The sequence below is a fragment of the Podarcis bocagei genome, assembly GCF_964188305.1.
Source record: "Podarcis bocagei genome assembly, chromosome: 6".
Classification (NCBI taxonomy): domain Eukaryota; kingdom Metazoa; phylum Chordata; class Lepidosauria; order Squamata; family Lacertidae; genus Podarcis; species Podarcis bocagei.
In genome coordinates, this window is record NC_138130.1 from 47,970,762 (window position 1) to 47,992,600 (window position 21,839).

Here is a 21,839-nt window from a genome sequence, read left to right on the forward strand (position 1 = left end):
TTGTAAGATGGAAGCTTTTAAAAGAAAAAGCTCCTTGAACAGCCAGTATTTGTCAAGGAACTACAGGATCAATATGTCATGTGAATGTGGCCTCAAAAACTGGTAGTGGGAGTGCACTGGATGCAGAGTAAGAGGTAATGAGAGTATACCCTAAGGTTTATTGTTACGGGAGAAAAATAACTTGCTCACTTAAGTACCAGCAGTTTTCTTTCTGTACATAGCGCTGTACAAACATTACATATTTGTGGTATATTGGAATAGGACTTCTCTGTCTTCATTTTCTAAAGCTGATCCCTGCATTTCTGAATTCTTCTGGCAGCTACTGAACACTTTGCTCTTCACCCTTTCTACATTTCCCTCTCTTTCTTTCTTCCTTTCTTTCTTTCCTCTCCCTTTCCCTGCCTCCTTTCCTCCTTTTTCTTTCTCTTAAAGAATTCTCCTTCAAGTTCTGACAGGAAATGGACCTATTTAAATGTTCCAGAAGCAGATGGTGACACTGTAAGTTCCCTCATTTTTCTGAGAAATTCAAAAGTCTCCTTTTTGTTTTGTGCTGCTCTTTCCATTTTCATAGACAGTTAGCTTAAATAACTAAAAATATTTTTGATAATTGATACTAATTGCCTCATTAATTCATAGAAACAAATTCCCTTACTCTCACATATGATGTGTGTGGTCGCATAACATCATAACATTAAAAAGAAAATTGATATTTGTTTTCTATATTCAGTGGATTTTAAGACGGGGCAGGGGGGCATACTGGGGGAGGGGGATGGAAATAATATTAGACTTTGGGGAAAAAACACCTTTAAAATGGGGAATCTTTCAATAGGTTTCAACTGCTGCTCATAACTAGAGTGAGCACTCAGTCTTTCATATTGCATTAATATAACTACCAACCTAGCAGTTCGAAAGCATACTGGTTCAAGTAGATAAATAGGTATCGCTGTGGCGGGAAGGTAAATGGTGTTTCCATGCGCTCTGGTTTCCGTCACGGTGTTCCGTTGTGCCAGAAGAGGTTTAGTCATGCTGGTCACATGACCCGGAAAGCTGTCTGTGGACAAACGCCGGCTCCCTTGGCCTGAAAGCGAGTTGAGTGCGCAACCCCAGAGTCGCCTTTGACTGGACTTAACCGTCCAGGAGTACTTTACCTTTTACCTTTCATATTGCATTAATATATGAGTGGAAAGAAGTTGGCTATTGTCCCCAGTTATGCTCAAATCACAAACATAAACTCAGTTCTTGAAGACCTGGAACTGAGTACTCCATGAATGCCAATTCATATGCTTGCTGGTTTTTCCTTATTGAGTGGTCTTAAGCAAAACAGGTGAGATAACAGCTGAATCAGCACTTTTCAGTGAGCGCTGGCACTTCCAAGTAATTTGCATCAACACAGAAGGATCCCATGCACCAGGTCAGGTGTATTTGCATGGAATAAAAATCTGAACTGGCCCTGAGGCCACTGGTTTTATTCACTTTTGAACTTCTTGTGTAGTAAAGTGAGGACTAAGGAGCTGTCCACTCACCCATGAGCTCACAGGGTGACCTTGGGCCACAACCTCAGCCTAACCTACCTCACCTCATGGTTGTGAGGATAAAAGGGAGCAGTTATAAGAACTGTGTAAGCGACTTTGAGGTTCTTGAAGGAAAGACAGGCTATATATGTATCAAATAACACTTCAGTAGCTGTTTTCCCAACAATCTCAGTTATATTGGAAAGAAAAAACATTTCCTATATTGAAATGCATTATGAACGGAGAACACAATGCAGTTTATCATGTAAGTCACTCTGTAGTAAAATGCCAAATTTGATTATTCTAGTTCTTCTTAGTCAGATCTTCCATGAATATAGGAGAGAAGCAATTTTTGCAGAATGAGTACCGTTCAAGATACGGCTTTTAAAGATGTGACTCAGCCTGATGGACTATTTCTCTCTCACCTCTTTTTTCAGACCAGCATCAATAGTATGACAAGTGTGTATAGTGAAACAGGGGACTATGGCAACGTGAAGATCAGTGGTGAAATTTGTCTCCAAATTAACTACAGCTATAAAACAGGAGCCCTCAACATCTTGGTAAAAAAATGCAGGAACTTGGCCATAGCAGATGAAAAGAAGCAGAAAACAGATCCGTAAGCAAAGAAGAACCTTTTACATAGTCTTGTGATTCAGTCATATTTACTTGTGAGACAGCATGTAAGAAAACATAATAGCCAGTTGCCAGGATGGCCACCTGGCAAGGAGGGCACCCAGTAGTCTTGCACAGGTTCTCAGTGTTTTGCAGAAGGTGAAAAAAGCAGAAGTCTCACTTTTATCTTATCCAAACCTCAGTGCATCTGATATACTGATACTGGGAGACTGATGTAAGAGGTGGGGGGGGGGGTGAGCGGCAAACTGGAGAAGATAAGAGAAGATAAGAAGCAGTAGTCTTTCCTAGTCTAACATTCTCAAATCTGCAGTCAAAATGAGACAAGGCTCCGGCTGAGTTCATATGAACTGGGAAGCCATAATTTCCCACTACCTGAATGAACCGTGGTGAATGTTGTACATGCACTCCCTGCGCCCTCACATCCATGAGGAGTTTAGAAACATGTGCTTCTGCTTTTCAGCTAGCAGTTGTCTACAATAATCAACTTTTGGGAGCTGTGGTTCATTTAAATTATGGTTAGCCAGGATATGAAGAAAGGATGAAGTTGTTTGCAATTTTCATGGCATTTAAGATCAGTTGGGAGTTTAGGGCATAGTACTAACCAGTGTTTTTTTCTGGGGGGACACAGAGGTACGCATACCCCTAAACATTTTGTGAATCTGATGGTGGCTTCCTTTCCTTTTCTGGTGATTTTCTTCAGTCAAAATGAGAGTACCCCTAAACATATTTTTTTTAGAAAAAAGCACTGGTACTAACTGAGTGGGGTGGGATATAACTGTATGTGAGCTGTACTGTTGAGACTGCAAGTGGGGACTCTTGAGGCTGCTTGTTATTCCACATATCCATCCGTATGTAAAATTGGCATGCTAGGGAGCAGAGTAGTCTAGAACGCTTCTTGAGATGCTCATTTTATGCATGGAGGATTTATTTTGTTTTCAGTAGGGAGGAATATTCAGTCATGTGAGCCATCACTTTCAGTCAGAAGTACTGCTGCCTGAACACAGACTTACTATCTCAGTGAGAGCTAGGCCTAAATTGTTATGCATGACTGGGTGAATAAACATACAGACCTTTCTCATGCATCACAAGCAACTTGGCTTGTGGTTTGGAATTATAGTCATGCCGTAAGAGTTTCTTGTCAGTGTGTGTAGCATTATAGCATTTACTGGATTCTGTTAATGATTTACTTCCCAATCTACAGTTATGTCAAAGCATACTTATTGCCGGACAAGTCTCGTCAAAGCAAACGGAAGACAAAAATTAAAAGCAATAGCACTAACCCTGAGTTCAATGAAACACTGAAGGTGAGAACTGAGAGCCACTGAAAATCTCCATGTTCCCTTTATGATCATGTGATGAATTGGATACTTTGAGTAGCAATGAAAATTGTTTTTGTTTTGAGTTAAAACAGTTCCCTTAGGGGTTTTGTGAGAAGAGTAGTGGAACTTTTAGAAAGTGAATTTCTCTTCCTATTTTATTTATAAAATTATTTATATACCACCTTATAATAATAATATGATACTGTCATATTTTTACATATCTGACAATGCACTGTCAAATATGGACAAGTTTCTCGATTCTTTCCCTGCAATATTTGCAATGGGTGTTTTGGATTAGTGCTAAGTCAAAAACCTAGCATGGAAGTTAAGAGCAGAAGTTCAATTTCCTAGCATATTTCTTTGTGACACTTTCATGAATAAGTATATTTCTCTTCCTGGTTTATTATTTTTTTGCTAGATCATGCCTGCTCTTGGTTGCTTTCTAATCATATAACTCCCTAGAGTCTCCTGGTGTCCTCTGATATCTTCAGACTTTTGTTTAAAGGGGGCGGGGAATCTGGCTTCATGATCTGAAGAAACCATGAAAATGCGAAGCCAGTGCAGAAGTTAAAGTAACTAGATTTCTAGAGAAAATAAAAAAATTCCTTCCAGTAGCACCTTAAAGACCAACTAAGTTAGTTCTTGGTATGAGCTTTCGTGTGCATGCAGGGTGTATCTGAAGAAGTGTGCATGCACACGAAAGCTCATACCAAGAACTAACTTAGTTGGTCTTTAAGGTGCTACTGGAAGGAATTTTTTTATTCTGACTATGGCAGACCAACACGGCTACCTATCTACTACTAGATTTCTAGGGAGTTCAGTAGTATCTGTCAGTTCTCCTTCCTTTTTTAAATAGTGGACAAAGGGGAAAGGTTAATTGTTTCCAGCATCTACATTCATTGCTATATAGGGGGGGGGGAGTTGAAAGGGGTATTTTAAGAAGCTCCATCAGTGGTGGTTACTGTTTGATAATGAAATAATACGAGAAATAATACAAACTGGCAGCAGCAAGAAAGAAAAGGCTTGTAAGAGAACAATTGCATTTTATAGATCTCTTCCTATTAAGAACCTCCTCTGATTGATTTGGTCTGCCCTAGCAGAGGGGCTTTTTTCACTTCCCTGAAATAAACTGCTGGCACCTTCCTGAATTTAAAACTCCTAAGGCTTCTGTTACAGTCCTGTAATCTTCTTTTGGCCTCTTGTCCCTCTTTAGTATGTCATCAGCCATACACAGCTTGAGACTCGGACCTTGCAGCTTTCTGTCTGGCATTATGACAGATTTGGGCGTAACAGCTTTCTAGGAGAAGTGGAGATACCCTTGGACTCCTGGAACTTTGAACATCAAGCTGATGAATGGTTCATGCTTCAGCCCAAGGTGAGGAATGCCAATTGGGTTAAACTGAAGATGGTTTCTAGGTTTCACATAGGTGAGTTTGCAGCAACAAAAGGTGCTTTATGAATCACAGTGCAGGCTTACCTCCTCAGTGGAAACCAATTTTTTTGCAAACAGCAGGCCATGGAAATGAAGGACCTGAAATATCTGCAATATAAGCTCATTCTCTTTATCTACTACTTTGTAAGAAGATAAGAATAGTATTGTTGGGTGAGATTAAAGGACCCTCTAGACCAGGACCTTGTTGCCTACAGTGGCCAACCAGATGTGCTCAAAAAGCCCACATAAGTGCCATAGCACTCTGACCCTAGAGGTGGAATGTAGCCTTCATGGCTAAGTGATTGATAGACATGGAAGATAAGGCTAACTCTTGAGATAGCTAAATTGGAGGCCACCATTGCACTCTGTACCAGTAGAGGGTATAGTTTAATTATGTGCTGTGTAAAGAAGTACTCCATTTTTGTCTGTCCTGAATCTTCAATCATTCAACTTCACTGAATGACCTCAGGCCCTGTTATTATGAAAGATTGTGGGGAAGTCTACCCCCTCCTCAACTTTCTCTGCAGCGTGCAGTTTTACACACTTTTCATGCATGGAACTAGCCATAATCAGAGACAACTTAGATGAACTTTAGGCCTATCTAGTAAGGTTTCAGTTGTTGCAAGGAGCTATGTGAACCATGCTATCACTGCAAGATTGAGCACAGAAGATTTCATGAGCTACCTTTTCTACAGGGTTTTTATGAAAACCTATGAGATGGCAGTGAAGGCTGCTAAGAAGTCTTACTTCTCGGCCTCCATTGCATCCGCTAGCTCTCGCCCGGCGCAATTATTTAGTATAATTCGGTCTTTAACGTCCCTTGAAGGACAGCCAAATTTAAATAACAATCTGACACACAGCTGTGAGGCATTTGCGAGCTTTTTTGCGGAGAAGGTCCTGTTGCTCCGCCATGACCTCCCTGCCAATTTGGATACAATAAAGGAACTGGAGGCCCCTCGACTGTCCTCGGGTCCAGTATTGGACCACTTTGACCGGATATCTCCAGCCGATGTGGACAGATTCCTCCAAGCTGGAAAGCCCACCACCTGTCCTCTTGACCCGTGCCCGTCATGGCTGATTAGAGCGTGTCCAGACGAGGTGCGGGGCCCCCTGGGGGATATCATCAATTTGTCCCTTGGCACCGGGATATTCCCAGGGGAACTGAAGGAGGCGGTGGTGCGCCCGCTCTTAAAGAAAACATCATTAGATCCCTCAGATCTATCCAATTACCGCCCGGTCTCGAATCTTCCATTCCTGGGTAAGGTGATTGAGAGAGCGGTTGCTGAACAGCTTGGTAGGTTTCTGGATGAAACATCTGCTCTGGACCCATTCCAGTCCGGCTTCCGCGCTGGTCATGGGACCGAGACGGCTCTGGTCGCCCTAACAGATGATCTCCGCAGGCAGCTGGATCGAGGCGGGTCAGGGCTGCTGATTCTTCTAGATCTGTCAGCAGCCTTTGACATGGTCGATCACGAACTCCTGGACCACCGCCTTGCCGACGTGGGGATCCAGGGCACAGTCCTTCAATGGCTGCGCTCATTTCTCTCTGGTCGGGGACAGAGGGTGGCGCTTGGGGGGGAATTGTCATCACGCCACTCCTTGGTGTGTGGAGTGCCTCAGGGTGCAATTCTCTCCCCGATGCTTTTTAACATCTTTATGCGCCCCCTCGCCCAGCTTGTTCGGAGTTTTGGGCTGGGTTGCCATCAGTATGCTGATGACACCCAACTCTATCTGTTGATGGATGGCCATCCTGACTCGGCCCCAGACACACTGACCAGATGTCTGGAAGCTGTGGCTGGATGGTTACGTGGGAGCCGGTTGAAGTTAAATCCTTCGAAGACAGAGGTCCTCTGGCTGGGGCGGGACGATATGGGATCGAGGGGGCAACTCCCATCTCTTGCGGGGGTGCAATTAGTGCCAGCACCGTCCGTTAAGAGTTTGGGTGTAATCTTCGATACCTCCCTCTCTATGGAGTCGCAGATTACAGCTATAACAAAGGCGGCATTTTTTCATCTCCACCAAGCTAAGCAGTTGGCCCCTTATCTCTCTCGTCCTGACCTAGCCACTGTGATCCATGCGACGGTCACCTCCAGAATGGATTATTGTAACTCGCTCTACGTGGGGCTGCCCTTGAGACTGACCCAGAAACTCCAGCGGGTGCAGAATGCCGCGGCGAGACTCCTTATGGGGTCTTCGCTGCGAGAGCACATTCATCCGGTATTATACCAGCTGCACTGGCTCCCGGTGGAGTACAGGATCAGGTTTAAGGTGCTGGTTTTAACCTTTAAAGCCCTATACGGCCTAGGACCCTTGTACCTACGGGACCGCCTCTCCTGGTATGCCCCACAGAGAAACCTACGGTCTGCAAATAATAACATCCTCAAGGTCCCAGGCCTCAGAGAGGTTAGGCTGGCCTCAACTAGAGCCAGGGCCTTCTCGGCTGCAGCTCCAAACTGGTGGAATGCTCTGTCAAAAGAGACTAGGGCCCTGCGGGACCTGACATCTTTCCGCAGGGCCTGCAAGACAGAGTTGTTCCGCCAGGCCTTTGGTCAGGGCGCAGCCTGACTCCCTCCTCTGGCAACCTGCACATAATTCTGCTTAATTGGTTGCCATCAATTTGATTTAATTAATTTTTATAATGAAATATTTTTAGATTGTGTGATTATTTGACTGATTATTTGATTGTTGTTAGCCGCCCTGAGCCCGGCTTTGGCTGGGGAGGGCGGGATATAAATAAAATTTATTATTATTATTATTATTATTACAGCTCTTCCAGAACAATTTGTCCTTCTTTCAGCAGCTTAATGGGTCCCTGGTTATTTAGATCTGACCAGCTCTGTATTAGGTTCAGGAAGTATTACTTTCCTCTATTTGCATGTACTTTCTTCTGCTTACCACACGCATGTAACACAAACAGGGAAGGAAGATTCCAGTTACTTCTGTTTTGCTTCACCTTTTCAGATGGAAGTTGTAGCTGATACAGGTCTTCAGTACAAAGGAGAGTTGATAGTTGTCTTACGGTACATCCCCCCTGAAAGGAATTTAACACTTCCCCTAGGAGAAATTCAAGGTAAATATAGATGGGAGCATCCAGCGTTCTCTGGATGATTTGAAATTTGTCATCTTGTGCAGACATAAAACTGCTAGGCTGTAGCATATGGAATTACCTACTGTTCAATTACTTACCAATCTCTGAAGGAATTTCTAGCTACACGTTTTTAATTTTCTGAAGTACTGAGCCCCAACAATAAACCTTTGGGAGCAAGTAGGATGTGTCAGCTTTCCTAAACGAGTGTAACTGATTGTTAGCTGTCAATTCCTCAGCTGTCAGGGCTGCCACTCAGTCCCAGCTCACATAGGACCACGTTAGCCAGCGTTCAGGTTAAAAGAGTCTTTATTGGATTACAGCTTCCATTTCCAAACTGCAATATGCAGCCCTACTTCTTCTAGGTCAGACCGGCGAAGACCCGTCTGAGTCTCCGCCTCTAGCACACCAGCTTAATACCCTAGCCTTGCTCCACCTCCTGCGCCTTTCCCTCCGTCTCTGGGTCCTTCTGCCCCCCGGGGTCTCCTTTTTCCTACTCTCTTCTGACGCGGACCCCCCTGACCCTTCCGCCTCCTTGCGGCGGGCTTTGGGACCTGGTTCACTCTCTGGGCTGCTTACTGCGCCAGCTTCCGCTATATTTGAACTTGGCGCGCGCGCCCAACTCTCAACCTTCCTCTTGATCGTTTCGTCGCTCCCCGAGGTGGGCGTGACTACTCCTGACTCATGCCCTCCCTCCTTCTGAAAGCCTCCGGAACCCGATATCTGGTCCCCTTTCTCCCCGCTGCTCCCGGCTGGGTACGTGGGTCCCGATCTCCAACTGCTGCTCTCTGATTCCTCTCTGGACCCTTCTTCCTGGGGTGTCCCCCTGCTTTCCCCCCTTGCTCTGACCGCTGGCGCTCCCTTCTGGGAATCCTCGGACTCACTGGATAAGCTCGGCGATCTCGGTTCGTCATCCCCACTCATCTTTCCTTCGTATTCCTCCCCCTCGCTCTCTGTCTCCTCCCTTCTCTGCGTCTCTGCTCCTGAACCCCTGACATCAGCCTTTTGTTACAATTTGATTTTTGGCTCTTCTTGGCTAAGGAGGCTTAGTATTTTCATTGTACAGTACACAGAATACTACAGACACATGCTAAACATATCTGTAGGAGACAGGTATCACCTTCTCTATAAAGGGGCAAAATATGCATTTCTTCTTTTTTTTTACATGATCTGCTTCTATATTCATGCAGTCAAGAGGTGCAACCTACATTATTATATCCTGGTTTTGCTCCAGTTCACCACCACCCCGTAAATGTTTGTGGCCTATTAATTGAAGAATAATCTGCCATGCAGTTTGGTCAGGGCAGAGATCTAGTGCTCTTGATCTTTGTCCATCCCTTTATTATCAATCCTTTAAATGTGAGATATCACACTTGTAGACACATTTCCCTTGCCAATGACATCTGCTAATTTACTTTAATAGAAGCTAAATATGGCTACTTGGTTTATTTGATAAACTGCATCATATTTATCTAGGCATGTTTGGGTCCGTAGGTCTTTTTATTCAGATTTAAGACCTAATGCAGGAGATGGAAGGACGAACAAAGATTTGTCTTGATGTATGTAATGCTGAGAGATGAGTTATTGAGTTAAGTAAGACTTTTAGATGAGAAATATGAATGCATGGTGTGCAAGTTATTTTCTGCTTAGGCAGGCTAATATGGTTGTTTGGGTGAGCCATCGGGATAAGTGTGAAGTTTCTAATCTGGGATGGCAGTGGGTTATCTAAAATACTGAAGTGTTTATACACACATTCTTTAAGCTGGGTAAAGAGGTTTTACCCCATTGGTTTATTTTTAATATAGGAAAGAAGAACTCTAAGAAGGAAAAGAAGGCAAATCCACAACTGCCGCCAGGAGGCATATTAGAAGTTGTCATCAAGGAAGCCAAGAACTTAACAGCTGTGAAGTCAGGAGGCACTTCTGACACGTTTGTGAAAGGGTATTTCCCCCCCCCCTCTCCTTAGCATGTCTGTGGATGTTGGATGTTTCTGCAAAGAATCTGACATTTTTATTCAACAATATACTTTTAATTTCTCTCTGTGTGTCTGTGTGTGGAATAAACACAAGTCTTGCTCCTTGACGTCCTTCCTGCTGCTTTTCAATACTTTATGTAGAGAAATCATTGAGTGGTCACATCATACATTGGGGAAACACCATTGTGACTAACGCTCTGAATAATTTGGGGTGGGGCTGATGTCATACTTCCATTTGCAGTGGATGACATGGGGTACAAAATGGATATTTGGAGGAACCCACTGCTTACATCATATGAGAACTCTGCATTTGCTCTTACCCTTGCTTCCTGTTCAGTTACCAATTACTGATGCTGATGTCCCACTGTTTTATCCCCTGGTGTTGCACTGACTTCTTTCCAAACCTCTACTAATGAGTATGGTTTTTTAATGTTGCATATTTTTGATAAAAGCTCAGCAATTTAACAATTTCCTTTTTGTTGTCACTTGGGCTAGATACCCTGGGTAGAATTTAACTTTTATTCTGAGCAGACCCATTGAAGCTAATGGATCTAACTTGAATAATATTCATTGGTTTCATTGCATCTACAGTGGTACCTTGGTTTACAACCATAATCTGTTCTGGAGGTCCAGTTGTAAACCAAAACAGGTTGTAACCCAAGGCATGCTTTCGCCAATGGGGCCTCCCCCCCCCCAATCCAAAAAAAGCAAAACACACTTCTGGGTTTGATGTGGTTGTAATCCAAAATGGTTGTAATCCAAAGCGGTTGCAAACCAAGGTACCACTGTACTCTGAGTAGAACTTAGTTGACTACTACCCAAAGGTAAGTCCTGACTTCATATCTACACAAGGGAAAGAAGATGGGGTGGAGGAGGAAAAAAGAATGCTCAGGAACCAGCTCCTAAACCTACACTCATTAAAACCTGGTCATTTAAATTACAGTGGAACCTCATGTTACGTACCGCCCTCCTTGTGAACGTTTTGGGTTACGAGCTCCGCTAACCCGGAAGTAGATGCTCCTGGTTGCAAACTTGCCCCAGGATACAAGCGGAAGTTGCGCACTGGCAACGCGGCAGTGAGAGGCGCCATTAGCAAAAGTGTGCCTCATGTTACGATTGGGTTCGACCTCCAGAACAAATTAAGTTTGTAACTGGAGGTACCACTGTAGTGATTCTCTCTTGTCATTTAGATTGCTTGTATCATGAAAACCAAACCCGTAACGTCTTAACTGCTGTCTATCTCTTTTCTCTCCCTTAGGTACCTGCTTCCTGACAACAACAAGGCATCTAAGCACAAAACCCAAGTAATAAAAAAGACCGTGAATCCCCACTGGAACCATACTTTCACTTTTAGTGGCTTGAATCCTAGAGATATACAGAACGTCTGTGTAGAACTCACTGTCTGGGACAAAGAGTCCCTTGCCAGTAATATCTTCCTGGGAGGCGTTCGCCTGAGTCGTGGAGGAGGTAAGAGTAGTGATTTGATTAGACAGGCGACGTCTCTTGCCTCCTTTTGGTGGGTGGGGAACTATTTGGACAGACGTCAAAAGGGCACAGAGGAATCAACAGGTTTTTGTTGTTTTCATTTCTAGTGTGCGTCAGCTTCCCCCTCCCCCCAAGAACTCTGCCTGGCCTTCTCTTCCAACCTTTAAGTGGACTTAAAGACTTTATCCCACCAGGCTTACTGATTCTATTACAGGCCCCAAGTATAATTTAATATGATACTATTTTTTTAAATGCTGCAGTGCTTTGGGGCGTGAAGGTGAAGCACACATTTCATTCGTTGTTTAAAGCTCATTTGTTGTTTTTACCATTAATTTAAAAAGTGGGAATTCAAGACATGGAGCACTTCATCCTTAAAATGCACCTGATCTATTTTCATATCCATTAAATTTATTTTAAAAGTAACTAGTTTGGGTTTTTGTTTTTTGTTTACCTTTCTCCTCCTTTAGACTTAATCTAACTACTGTATTTTTCGCCCTATAAGATGCACTTTTCCCCCTCCAAAAATGAAGGAGAAATGTGGGTGCATCCTATGGGGCGAATGCAGGCTTTCGCTGAAGCCTGGAGAGCGAGAGCGGTAGGTGCGCACCGACCCCTCTCGCTCTCCAGGCTTCGCGGACCTCTCGGCAAGCAGCGGGAACGCTTCCGCTGCTTGGGGAGAGTTGCCGGCATCCCGAAGCCTGCGCGCGCTGATCTCAGCGCGTCCAGGCTTCGCGGATCTCTCCCCAAGCAGCGGGAACGTTCCCGCTGCTTGGGGAGAGTTGCCGGCATCCCTAAGCCTGCGCACGCTGATCTCAGCGCGTCCAGGCTTCGCGGATCTCTCCTCAAGCAGCGGGAACGGATCTCTCCTCAAGCAGCGGGCTGGGGGGGGAATAGTTTTTTTTAATTCATTTTCCCCCCAAAAAATGAGGTGCGTCTTATGGGCCGGTGCGCCTTATAGGACGAAAAATACGGTACATTCTTTAATAGATATGGGTTTTGTTTTTCCCCTACATGAAAAGGAAACACAGATTTCAGAGGGTATAGAACAGAATACATTGGGCATATTTTTTTAAAAAAATCAGTATATTTCTCCGATGGTGGCAAATGCGCTGACCTTTGCCATGTTTTGCAATTTCCAGGTTTCAGTAACGGCAAAGAAGTTGACTGGATGGATTCTCAAGGGGAGGAGCAACTTCTCTGGCAAAGAATGATTGATTGTCCTGGGGATTCTGTGGAAGGTGTATTAATGCTGAGATCTAGCATGGGAAAGCGCAGACTCTGAGAGGGGCTATGCGCAGCCACAGAAATAACTCCAGGTATTTCGCTTGTACAATTAATTACAGGGTGGTATGATGAAAGCCAACCTGCCATGGAGCAGCTCCTGGTGTAATTTGCACATGTAAAATAGGGAAAACAAGGACTTTTGGTCAACTTGGACTTTCAACTCTCTTGAAACGGATTATAAATGCATTCAGCACTTTCCTGCGATTCTTATCATTGTGTTTCCTACTGTGACTGAGTGGATGGATTAAGTTCTTTTAAAATTTTCTACAAAACCCTAGTTCAAGCAGCTCCTGTAGATTGTTATTATTTCAAGACATGGTTGCGTTTTCACAGGAGAAATGTGATTAGTAAATAGGCCCAAAAGTGCTTTGTGATACTGTTTAGGCCAGCCAATTCAGTCCAAGCCCATTTCAAGTAAGTGCAATGGTTGGAAGATGCAAAGGGGATGGGTGTCAGATTGCAGACAAGCTGCAACAATAATTAGTTCCATCTACTTTCCCTTCCAAGTTCGGCATGTTCATATTCTTGAATGGTTCCCAGAAGTGGCTTTGGTAATAAGCAGTTAAGGAATCCCTACTTCCTCACTCAGAAGCAGAATGGCTATTTGGGGGTGGGGGGGTGGTTTAGAGACCAGGAGAATTTGCTGACATAAACATTTCAAGAGTCCCCACAAATCTCAGCGGTTGTGCCCCCCCCCTTTAGACATTTGTTTGGCATGTTCCAACCAGGACACTCATAACAATTGGACAGAAGAAGCAGTTGCCATTAAGGGTCGCATCCAGTGCTGCTATTCTGCTAGCGCAGCAGGCCACCACTTACGCAACGTAACTTTGCCTCCCCCTACAGTATAAAAATCTGCTCCAGGGAGTTGGAGGATTCTACAGAGTAGATTTTGAGGGGGTGTGGGGAGAGGAGAGGAAGTCTCATTGTGCTGGCGAAATTGGATACCACCCTACCTTTCTATGTATAACCAAGTTAATTCTTCCCAGGACTTTGACACCTTCAGAGAAGAATAATTAATGAACATTCCTAAGTTAGTTGAAAGCTATCAAGCAGATAATCAAATCTGTGCCCTAAAACAGGGTTGTTAGTGCCTACTAAACTTTTTAAAAATAGCCTCTACCAAGTAACTGCACTGCACTAAGATTTAAGCTGTTTGCTGCTAATATATTTAACTTAAACCTCCTTCCCTGTTGTAAGGAATTGAATGATCAATTATTCCCCTTTACCCCAACCCCCCTTTAAGAACTTGAAAACTGTAATATTAATATCCATCACCACCCTCATCCCTTTCCTTAAGTTGTGCATATCTACTTCTTTCAGCTTTTTGTTTTTGTATTGTATTTGTTTTCTATCTAAGTCAGGGGTGGCTAGGCTAACCTGAGATCCTCCAGTCAGCTGTAACCCAACTCATGCCATCCCTAACTACTGGCCGGGAATTGAAGTCCAAACATCTGGAAGGTCATACGTTAGCCACACCTGATACAGGCCTTAAAGTACATTAGTCAGAGTAGGATGTGAAGCAGATTTGAAGTATAGCCTTGACTGTATCTTTCTTCTTCTTTCATAAAGCTCTGGTTCAGTCCAAAGATGAGGCACTTGTGGTGCATTAATCCTGCTGTGAACCGTTCAACACCCAACTCCTCAGTCACTGGAACTCAAATGGCACAGTCACGGCTCCTGCTGAGTAGCTTCAGGCAGTACATTACGCTGAAGAATTCAAAGGGAGCAATGCTGTGCCTTTTCCATTTTAATTTGGCTGAAGGAGAATAGGAGCATTCAATTTTAAGAACTGCATTGGAAGTGCACTTTGACTTGTAGTCTACTTTGGTTTGCTTTCTTTTGAAGATACTGTGAATGCTGTGCCACTAAAGTAAATAGCAGAGCAGTGAGCAATAGGATCTTCACACTGTCGGGAGGCCCCAACTGCTGGATTAGTTATTGGTGGCGCAGAAGCAACCAATGTAGTTGTGAACCATACTTCTGGCAGGGAGGATGGTTCTCAAATGGTGTCCATGGCAGGACAACCATTTCAAATAAACATGGGCTCTTGGGTGAGGGCCATATGTCTCTGTGGCTCTTGCCAGATGCACTGCCCAAGTCATTATTTATATCACTAAAGCGAAAGCTGAGCCCTGAAGTCCAAGTACTGTTATCTGAGAGTTAGGATGTCATTCACTTTGGTGGAATTTATGAACATAGGAAGCGCTCTTAAGAGTGAAACCACTGGTCCATCTAGCTCTCTGCTGATAACTTTACCCAGCAGCAGTTCTCCAGGGTCTTAGAAGGACCATCTTTCCCACAGTAAAACAATAATAATTATGTTTAGAAATGTGAGAGGCCTTTTGCATATACTCAAATACTGAGTTACGGGGACACACACATGGTAAATTTCTGTTTACCAAGACTTTTAGTTACACATTCTTAACAAAATCAAGCTCCCACTTATTTGTTGTTGTTTTTAAAAAACCAACACTGGCTTTTGCACCAAAAGAAGTACTGTACTCCAACTAGATGTGCATAGACTTCAAGCACACTTTCAGCATGAGATCTGGCTGTAGTTTCTTAGCAGCGTTACAGTAAGTCCACTTGATCCTTAACCAGTCCAGTGACTTCAGCAAGGCACTGCATCTGCTCTCACTGCTCCTTAAGGTGGTCACCACCAAGGTGGTAAGTACCCAAGAACAACGATAGAAATAGAAATCAGGTCTATTTTTGACACTGTTATATTATAGTTGCTATCTTTTAATGCATAATTGCTGTATCAAGCTTTGAAAATAATGTTTTGAAAATACTTTGTTTTAAAACACCAGCAAAATTAACAGCATGAAAAATAAAATAGAAATGCATACTGGTATTGGTAACAATACTGTTCTAGCGCAGGTATCTTTGAACTTTTTCAGAGCCAGGACCTACTTTTAACCCAAACATACATTTCAGGACCCATTTCTAAATATTTTACGATATATTGGCATGGTGGTAGTGCTCTACTTTTAAATTAAAGGGTGTGGGTCTTTTAGTGAAAGCCCCCCCCCAAATTCTTTATGGATTTCTTAAATTCACATAGTGAATAAGGCTCTCTCTCATTTAAATGAACGGACTGGACAAATGTTCCTGGGAAGTGATTACTTATAATATGCAGGTCTCCCATGGCTCATTATGATATAATTTTTTGCATTTCAGTAACTAAAGTTAAAAAAAAATCCTTTGGCTTTGTGGCATGGTATACATACACAGAGGAAGATTTTTTTTTAATATATTAAAAATGGCTGAAACGCAGCATGTGAATCAGACCTCATTTAAGACATGTCTTAGTGGGTGAACAGATGAGGCAGAGCAGTGATTCAGAAGAAGCACAACAGGTCCATTTCTGTGTTCAAAAATCGCTTTTCCCATTTGAAAACTGCAGTCATTGCCATAAAATGGTATTGATACTAGGTGAAACTGGATACTGTAATACCAACAGCAACCCAAAAGGCTAGGTTTGTGGCTGGTGCATGAATGACAAAATGAAGTGTGGCGATCTGTTTTCTATTTAACCATTTTGTATCCCACAGGGTAGAGATGAATTCAGTAGAGCAGGTATGGTGGCAGCTTTCAAACTTTTCCTGTCTCTTCATATTGCCACGCAACCAGATCATAGAATCTCATAACAGTATTGTTACCATTTCTTTCTCTCTCTTTTTTTTGCATTTAACTACACCAGTTTTGTAATTTTCCAGCTTATAGATAGATATTAACTGCATTTTAAAGACCCAAAGTCAGAAAGTACAAAAAAAGTCCAGACTTCCACTTTTCAAATATGAGAACCTCCCAAAATCCACAAATTTCATGTCTTAACACCACCCAAAAAAAGGTCTCTTTAGTTGAGACACACAGTTTGTTTACTAAACACAGGTCTCACACTCTGCCGTGTTTCACATGTGCCTACTGGGTTTTCTGGCAATGGTGTGGATACTTGCATATAAAAATAGTAGATCCTCTAAAAAAATCAGGATCGGGGGTAGCTACTCTCTGGTCTTCCTGATGCTGCTGGACACCAGCTCCTCCCCATCTCTATCACCCATTCTGGCTGCAGCTCATAGGAGTCCAACAGACTCTGAAGTGCCGAATGGTGGTCACCCCTTGCTCTAAGTGAAGATGTTTCTTCTGTAACTTTACCAGGCGATGCTGTTCAGTCTGCAGCAAAAGTCCATGGGGATACTGCCTTCTGACTGGCACAAGTAATGTGCTCTCTAGCACACCATGGAATAACCACCTCATGCCACCAGGCTCCAACTTTTAAGAAGACAATGGGGTGGATTCATTCCCCTGCTTGAATCTTAAGAGGTTGACTAGCACAACTCAACTGTGGCAATAAATTATGCTAACTGCTTGCTTTAACTACTGTCCTGCAGAATTTTATCCTGCTAGTCTTCAGATGGCTTTGGCAGCGTGTTAAAAACATCCATGTAAGTTAGATTATTATTATTTTATCAGCAAAAATGCTTTGTTGTGTGCAATGTCTTTCTAATGTATTTTTTCCTGTTGTCTCATTTGGAACAATTATGCTGAGCATGAACTGTAGCAAATTACAAAGGGAACTGTATTATGTTAAACCCTACCAAAAGTCAGCCAGAACTTCCCCCCATGCAGGCTTGCTTTAGTGTACATTCCTATGTATTTATACAGACTTATGGATTGGGGGGGGGGAGAGATGGCTTCATTTGCAGTTAGTGTAAAAGGTCTTATTTTTGTGTGCAATTAAAATATTTCACCATGTTAAAATTTTGATCTGTGCGCAAGCTGAATTTTTAAACAGGGACTCCTCTAGTTCAAGCATGTGGATCCTGTAGCCCTCTTGGTGGCAGGACCCCCAGGCCTCCCCAAGGCTTTGATCATTAGCCATGTTGGCTGTGGATGACAGGAGCTAGTCCAGCAACAGCTGGAGGGCCAGAGGTTCCCCACCTCAATTCTAGGTCGCTGTTTCCCAGTGTAGGCAGGTGAAATTGTTGCCTTTGCTGACCTCTTTGGCAACAGGTTTTCTCTCCTCTATAATAAGTCATTCTAACCCTCAGCTATAGTAAAATTGCAAAATGCTGCAAAATAGAACAGAGATGGGTACTTGTTATTGCATGGGTCCTCATGGGATAAGAAAATAATCTTTGCTGATGAGCTACGTTTGTTTTCATAAAATATATTAGATTCAACCCAAGGGGATATTGTTTAAGACTCCCTGTGGGTGATTTTCTGCTCACAGGATGCTAAGGGTATGAAATAGAACTGGTGCAAATTGTGTCCCTCCTGCCAATGGCTCAAAGGCCAATGAACAGAAGGGGTTTTTTCCCATTTGTGGAAGAACATGTCTGGAGCCAACCCTACTTATTGATGCTTATTCTTTAAATTTAAGAATATAATTATCCTTGCGGGAGAAAAGTCTAGCGAGAGTAGCAAAGTTTAAGGGAATTCACCCTCCCCTGTTAAATACTATGAAATGACTCTAACGTTGATTACTTAGTAGCCTAGCTTTAGAATATTAAGTTGGTTTTTCATGCCAACCTTCTGCAAGCTGGTGGTCTCCAGGTGGTTGTTAAGATGGGTGATGTTAGGTTTTCAACATTGCAATGTATCACCAGACCGAACATCACACTCTGGCAAAACACTGCAACGTTGAAACAAGCTGCATTGGCCCCAGCCCGTGAGGCGTGGGCTGAAACTGCTTCAGCTCTCACCATGGGAGCTGAGGCAGTTTCACCCCAGGGGCGAACGGGCTCCTGCCCCCGGCTGACGTCTTTGTTGAAGAGCAGGCAGCCACACACCCTTGAATGGACATGTTTAAAGGAGCCCCCACCCTGCCTCCAACTCGCACCAGCTGTGGGCAGGGCTCCCTCAAGTGCAACGGACCCTGCCTCCAGCTGGCACAAGCCAGAGGCCAAGTGGGGCTCCGTTGAGGAACAGGAGCTGCATGCCCCTGAACGGATAAGTTTAAAGGCGCCACCTGCCCGTGCGGGCAGCTGAGGGAGAAACAAGCTACATCAGCCCTGGCCAATGTAGCATGTTCCTCTCTCAGTGGTATGAGGACCAGAGGCGGTGGTATATTTTGCGTGAAACCACCACAGTTCCAGAGTCCCTCTGCCGCAGCTTGTCTCTCCTTCATGTGCTGGGTGCTGGTGGCAGAGGGACTCAGCAGAGGCAGTTTCACCCACAATATACCGCTGGGTGAAGCAGCCACCACTTCTAGTCCTGGGTGATGTATCACTACATCGCCAAGGCCTACATCATCCCAGAGCATTTGTCATGCATGGCTGATGGGAGCTGTAGTCCCCAAACATTTGCAAGACAAAAAGTTGTGGGAACAACATTTAAAAATGGTTAATGACATTACTTCTTTGGTAAATTAGAAAACAAACTAAGCCTCAGGCTGTAATTCCTGCTTTATGCCCTGCCCCAGAATAAAGCAGTATAGCCAGAAAAGAGAAGCTGCAGGTACTAATTATAAACTTTGCCAAATTTTAATTTTATAAACTTTGCCAAAATTATAAACTTGATCATCAAGACATAATTCTGTTTATTTCTTTGCCTCCATTCTTGGGAGTATCTTAAATACAATGCCTTAGCATTATCTGTAGTTACTCCATACCCAAATGCTTAAGATTAATACCATAAACTGCAAAACAACATCTTTATTAAAGATCTGTAAAAAGAAAAGGAAACATTTACACAGGGAGCAACTTTCAAAGGCATTCCTGGAAACCTAACCAAGGTAATTTGATATTTTCATTCTCTTCTATAGATTTTCTTAGAAATCTCTGGAAATAGTGAAGAGGCATTATGTAAAATGCTAAATAAAGGAAGCTCCACAACACACACACACAAAGCTAAACACAAACATACATTTTTTTTAAAAAAAGAATCTGTACATCAGTGACTTCCATAATACCATGCTTTGTGTAGTAGCACCGGAGGGGCAGGGAGGGCAGCAACATACCGCCACGCGAATGGCTGTAATCCAGACTCAGGGACAGGACTGGCCAGCTTCTGCTTGCAGTTTCATTTCTTCTTTTCTCAAAGGAAAAGTATCAATGAGAGCAAAGAGCTCAGCAGGAGTCGCTGGGAAAGGATATCGTTCTTTGTCCACACCATGTTTATCAACCACCACCATATTGAAGTTATAGTGGGGAATGCGGAGCAACAACCTGACAATATGAAGAGAGAAGCAGTTGGTTTGCTTTCAAAATAAGCAGCTACATTACGTGTATGGTCACAGAGGCATAGCAAAAGCCGTTGCCCTGAGCACCATTTGCTCCTCATGCTGAAAGTCCGAGCCCACATTCGAGCTTCGCAAAGCAGCGTGGGCCTAGCAGGGCGTTAACAAACAGGTACCCTTCTAATCAGTCCAATCCTAACTGCTTGGAAGGACATATACCTGCCCTGTTGTGTTCCCTGCAGCCTGGGCACCATGAAGACACGCTCCACAGCTGTATGGCCATAACTATCCATTGCAATGAAGTATGAGAAAGAACAATCCCTTTTTTCAGATATTTTTTAAAGTCAAAGATTATGCACAACTGGACTCTCAGCCACAGCTAGCCAGTCAATATACAATTTAGACCATGAAATAAAAAGACAATTGTCCAATCTTGGAATGAAAGCTGCTACAGTGAATCTTGTACAAGTTATCGTGTTACATCTATGAAAGTTGCTCAAGATTTTGTCCACTGGTGTGTTTTTTTCCAGAAGGACCATGCTGCCCACTGTGTTGGGCAGCCTGCCCATCCCTACTTCCTCTTTACAGCCTTGACAGTAAGCAGCACCAGCCACTGATGCAGTGCTGAAAACTCCATCATTTCCCTACTCTTCCAAATGACTGGTACAGGCTTAGTGGGACCACTACATTCCTATGAGCATAAAAGACCCTAACTCTGAAACACAGTGCAAACTGACCTTGTGCAACACATCTGTGCTGAGGAAAAGTAGAACAACTGGTTCCCCTTGCAATAGGTGGAAATAAGGTTTGGACTCAACAATAGCATGATCCTGCCAATTATGTCCTGGTTTATCAATATGAGCTATGACGCTCAATTGTGGAATGAAGCAGCTGATCCCCTTACTGTGCAATGGAGAGGTAGCTAACCTGGGGCGCTCCTGATGTTGGGTCCAACTCCCATTGTAGTTAATGGTTAAATGGCTGGAGTTAGACTCCAGCAACATCGGAGGGCCAGAGGTTTGCCACCCTGATATAGTGGCAATTTGAACATCCCATTTGTACAGCTCTAAGCATAGGAAAAGTGCATCTTCTGTAGACTCCAGACCTGTAATAAGTAGAGCAGCATTTCCACCTCCAGCTGCCATGGAAGAAGCAGGTACGGTAATGTACCTGTTTATCATATAACTTTTGAGTCTACAAAGGCAGGCTTTTATGTGGGCTGGAGCAGGCTTCCTCAACCTTGGGCCTCCAGATGTTTTGAGACTACAATTCCCATCATCCCTGACCACTGCTCCTGCTAGCTAAGGATCATGGGAGTTGTAGGCCAAAAACATCTGGAGGCCCAAGGTTGCGGAAGCCTGGGCTGGAGGACACAGTAATTGGTATAAGGCAGAGCTCTGCTTCAGAAAAATGGATTGCAAGATTAAACATCAGAACAGGCATATTCTTTCTATACACTGCTTGGTGACTATAAAATTTGCACCACGTCTCCTTGAGAAATAATTCTCCAACTCATGCAGAATTCAACTCATGCAGAATTTCTGTTCAGGGATGCTGTTTGCTCAAGGGAATCTCACATTCAGTTTTATTTTAAACAAATATTGTGCTTCCCTAAAAATGCAATCAAGACATTAAAGGGCAATATTGGGGTGGGGGAACAATTCTGAATTATTAGCAACAAAGAGTTTTTAATTTACCTGAGTTGCAAAGCCAGCGCAGGAGGCATCAGTCTCAAGCCTATTCTTCCCAGCTGTGCTGGATAGACTCCAACCAACTCAATCACGGTCACGTGCCGGAGATCTAAACCACACAGCGCTGGCTAAAGTAATCAAGATAAGAATTGGAGATAAACATCAAGTGGATTAATCGTAATGGGAGTTTCTGCAATGTGTGCTTATTATTATGGTCCTGTAATGTTAGGGACTCTCG

At 43.5% G+C, this 21,839-nt stretch overlaps 2 protein-coding genes across 4 annotated transcripts in view; one reads left to right on the forward strand and one right to left on the reverse strand.

The window, feature by feature from the left end:
* SYTL5 (synaptotagmin like 5) overlaps positions 1–12,928 on the forward strand; it is a 65,008-nt gene extending 52,080 nt beyond the window's left edge. Inside the window, exons 11-18 of one of the 2 annotated variants that reach the window (XM_081197778.1) lie at positions 433–498; positions 1,949–2,127; positions 3,346–3,448; positions 4,677–4,838; positions 7,857–7,965; positions 9,786–9,921; positions 11,214–11,422; positions 12,580–12,928. In XM_081197778.1, coding sequence (XP_081053904.1) covers positions 433–498; positions 1,949–2,127; positions 3,346–3,448; positions 4,677–4,838; positions 7,857–7,965; positions 9,786–9,921; positions 11,214–11,422; positions 12,580–12,722 — 1,107 coding nt within the window. In that variant the 3' untranslated portion in view covers positions 12,723–12,928. The remainder of the gene's footprint in view (positions 1–432; positions 499–1,948; positions 2,128–3,345; positions 3,449–4,676; positions 4,839–7,856; positions 7,966–9,785; positions 9,922–11,213; positions 11,423–12,579) is intronic. The other variant, XM_081197779.1, reaches the window with a different exon arrangement.
* Positions 12,929–19,371: 6,443 nt separating this feature from the next.
* SRPX (sushi repeat containing protein X-linked) overlaps positions 19,372–21,839 on the reverse strand; it is a 30,213-nt gene continuing 27,745 nt past the window's right edge. For both annotated transcript variants that reach the window (XM_081197800.1, XM_081197801.1), the window contains 2 exons: positions 21,608–21,729; positions 19,372–19,899 (listed from right to left, as the gene is read on the reverse strand). In XM_081197800.1, coding sequence (XP_081053926.1) covers positions 19,719–19,899; positions 21,608–21,729 — 303 coding nt within the window. In that variant the 3' untranslated portion in view covers positions 19,372–19,718. The remainder of the gene's footprint in view (positions 19,900–21,607; positions 21,730–21,839) is intronic.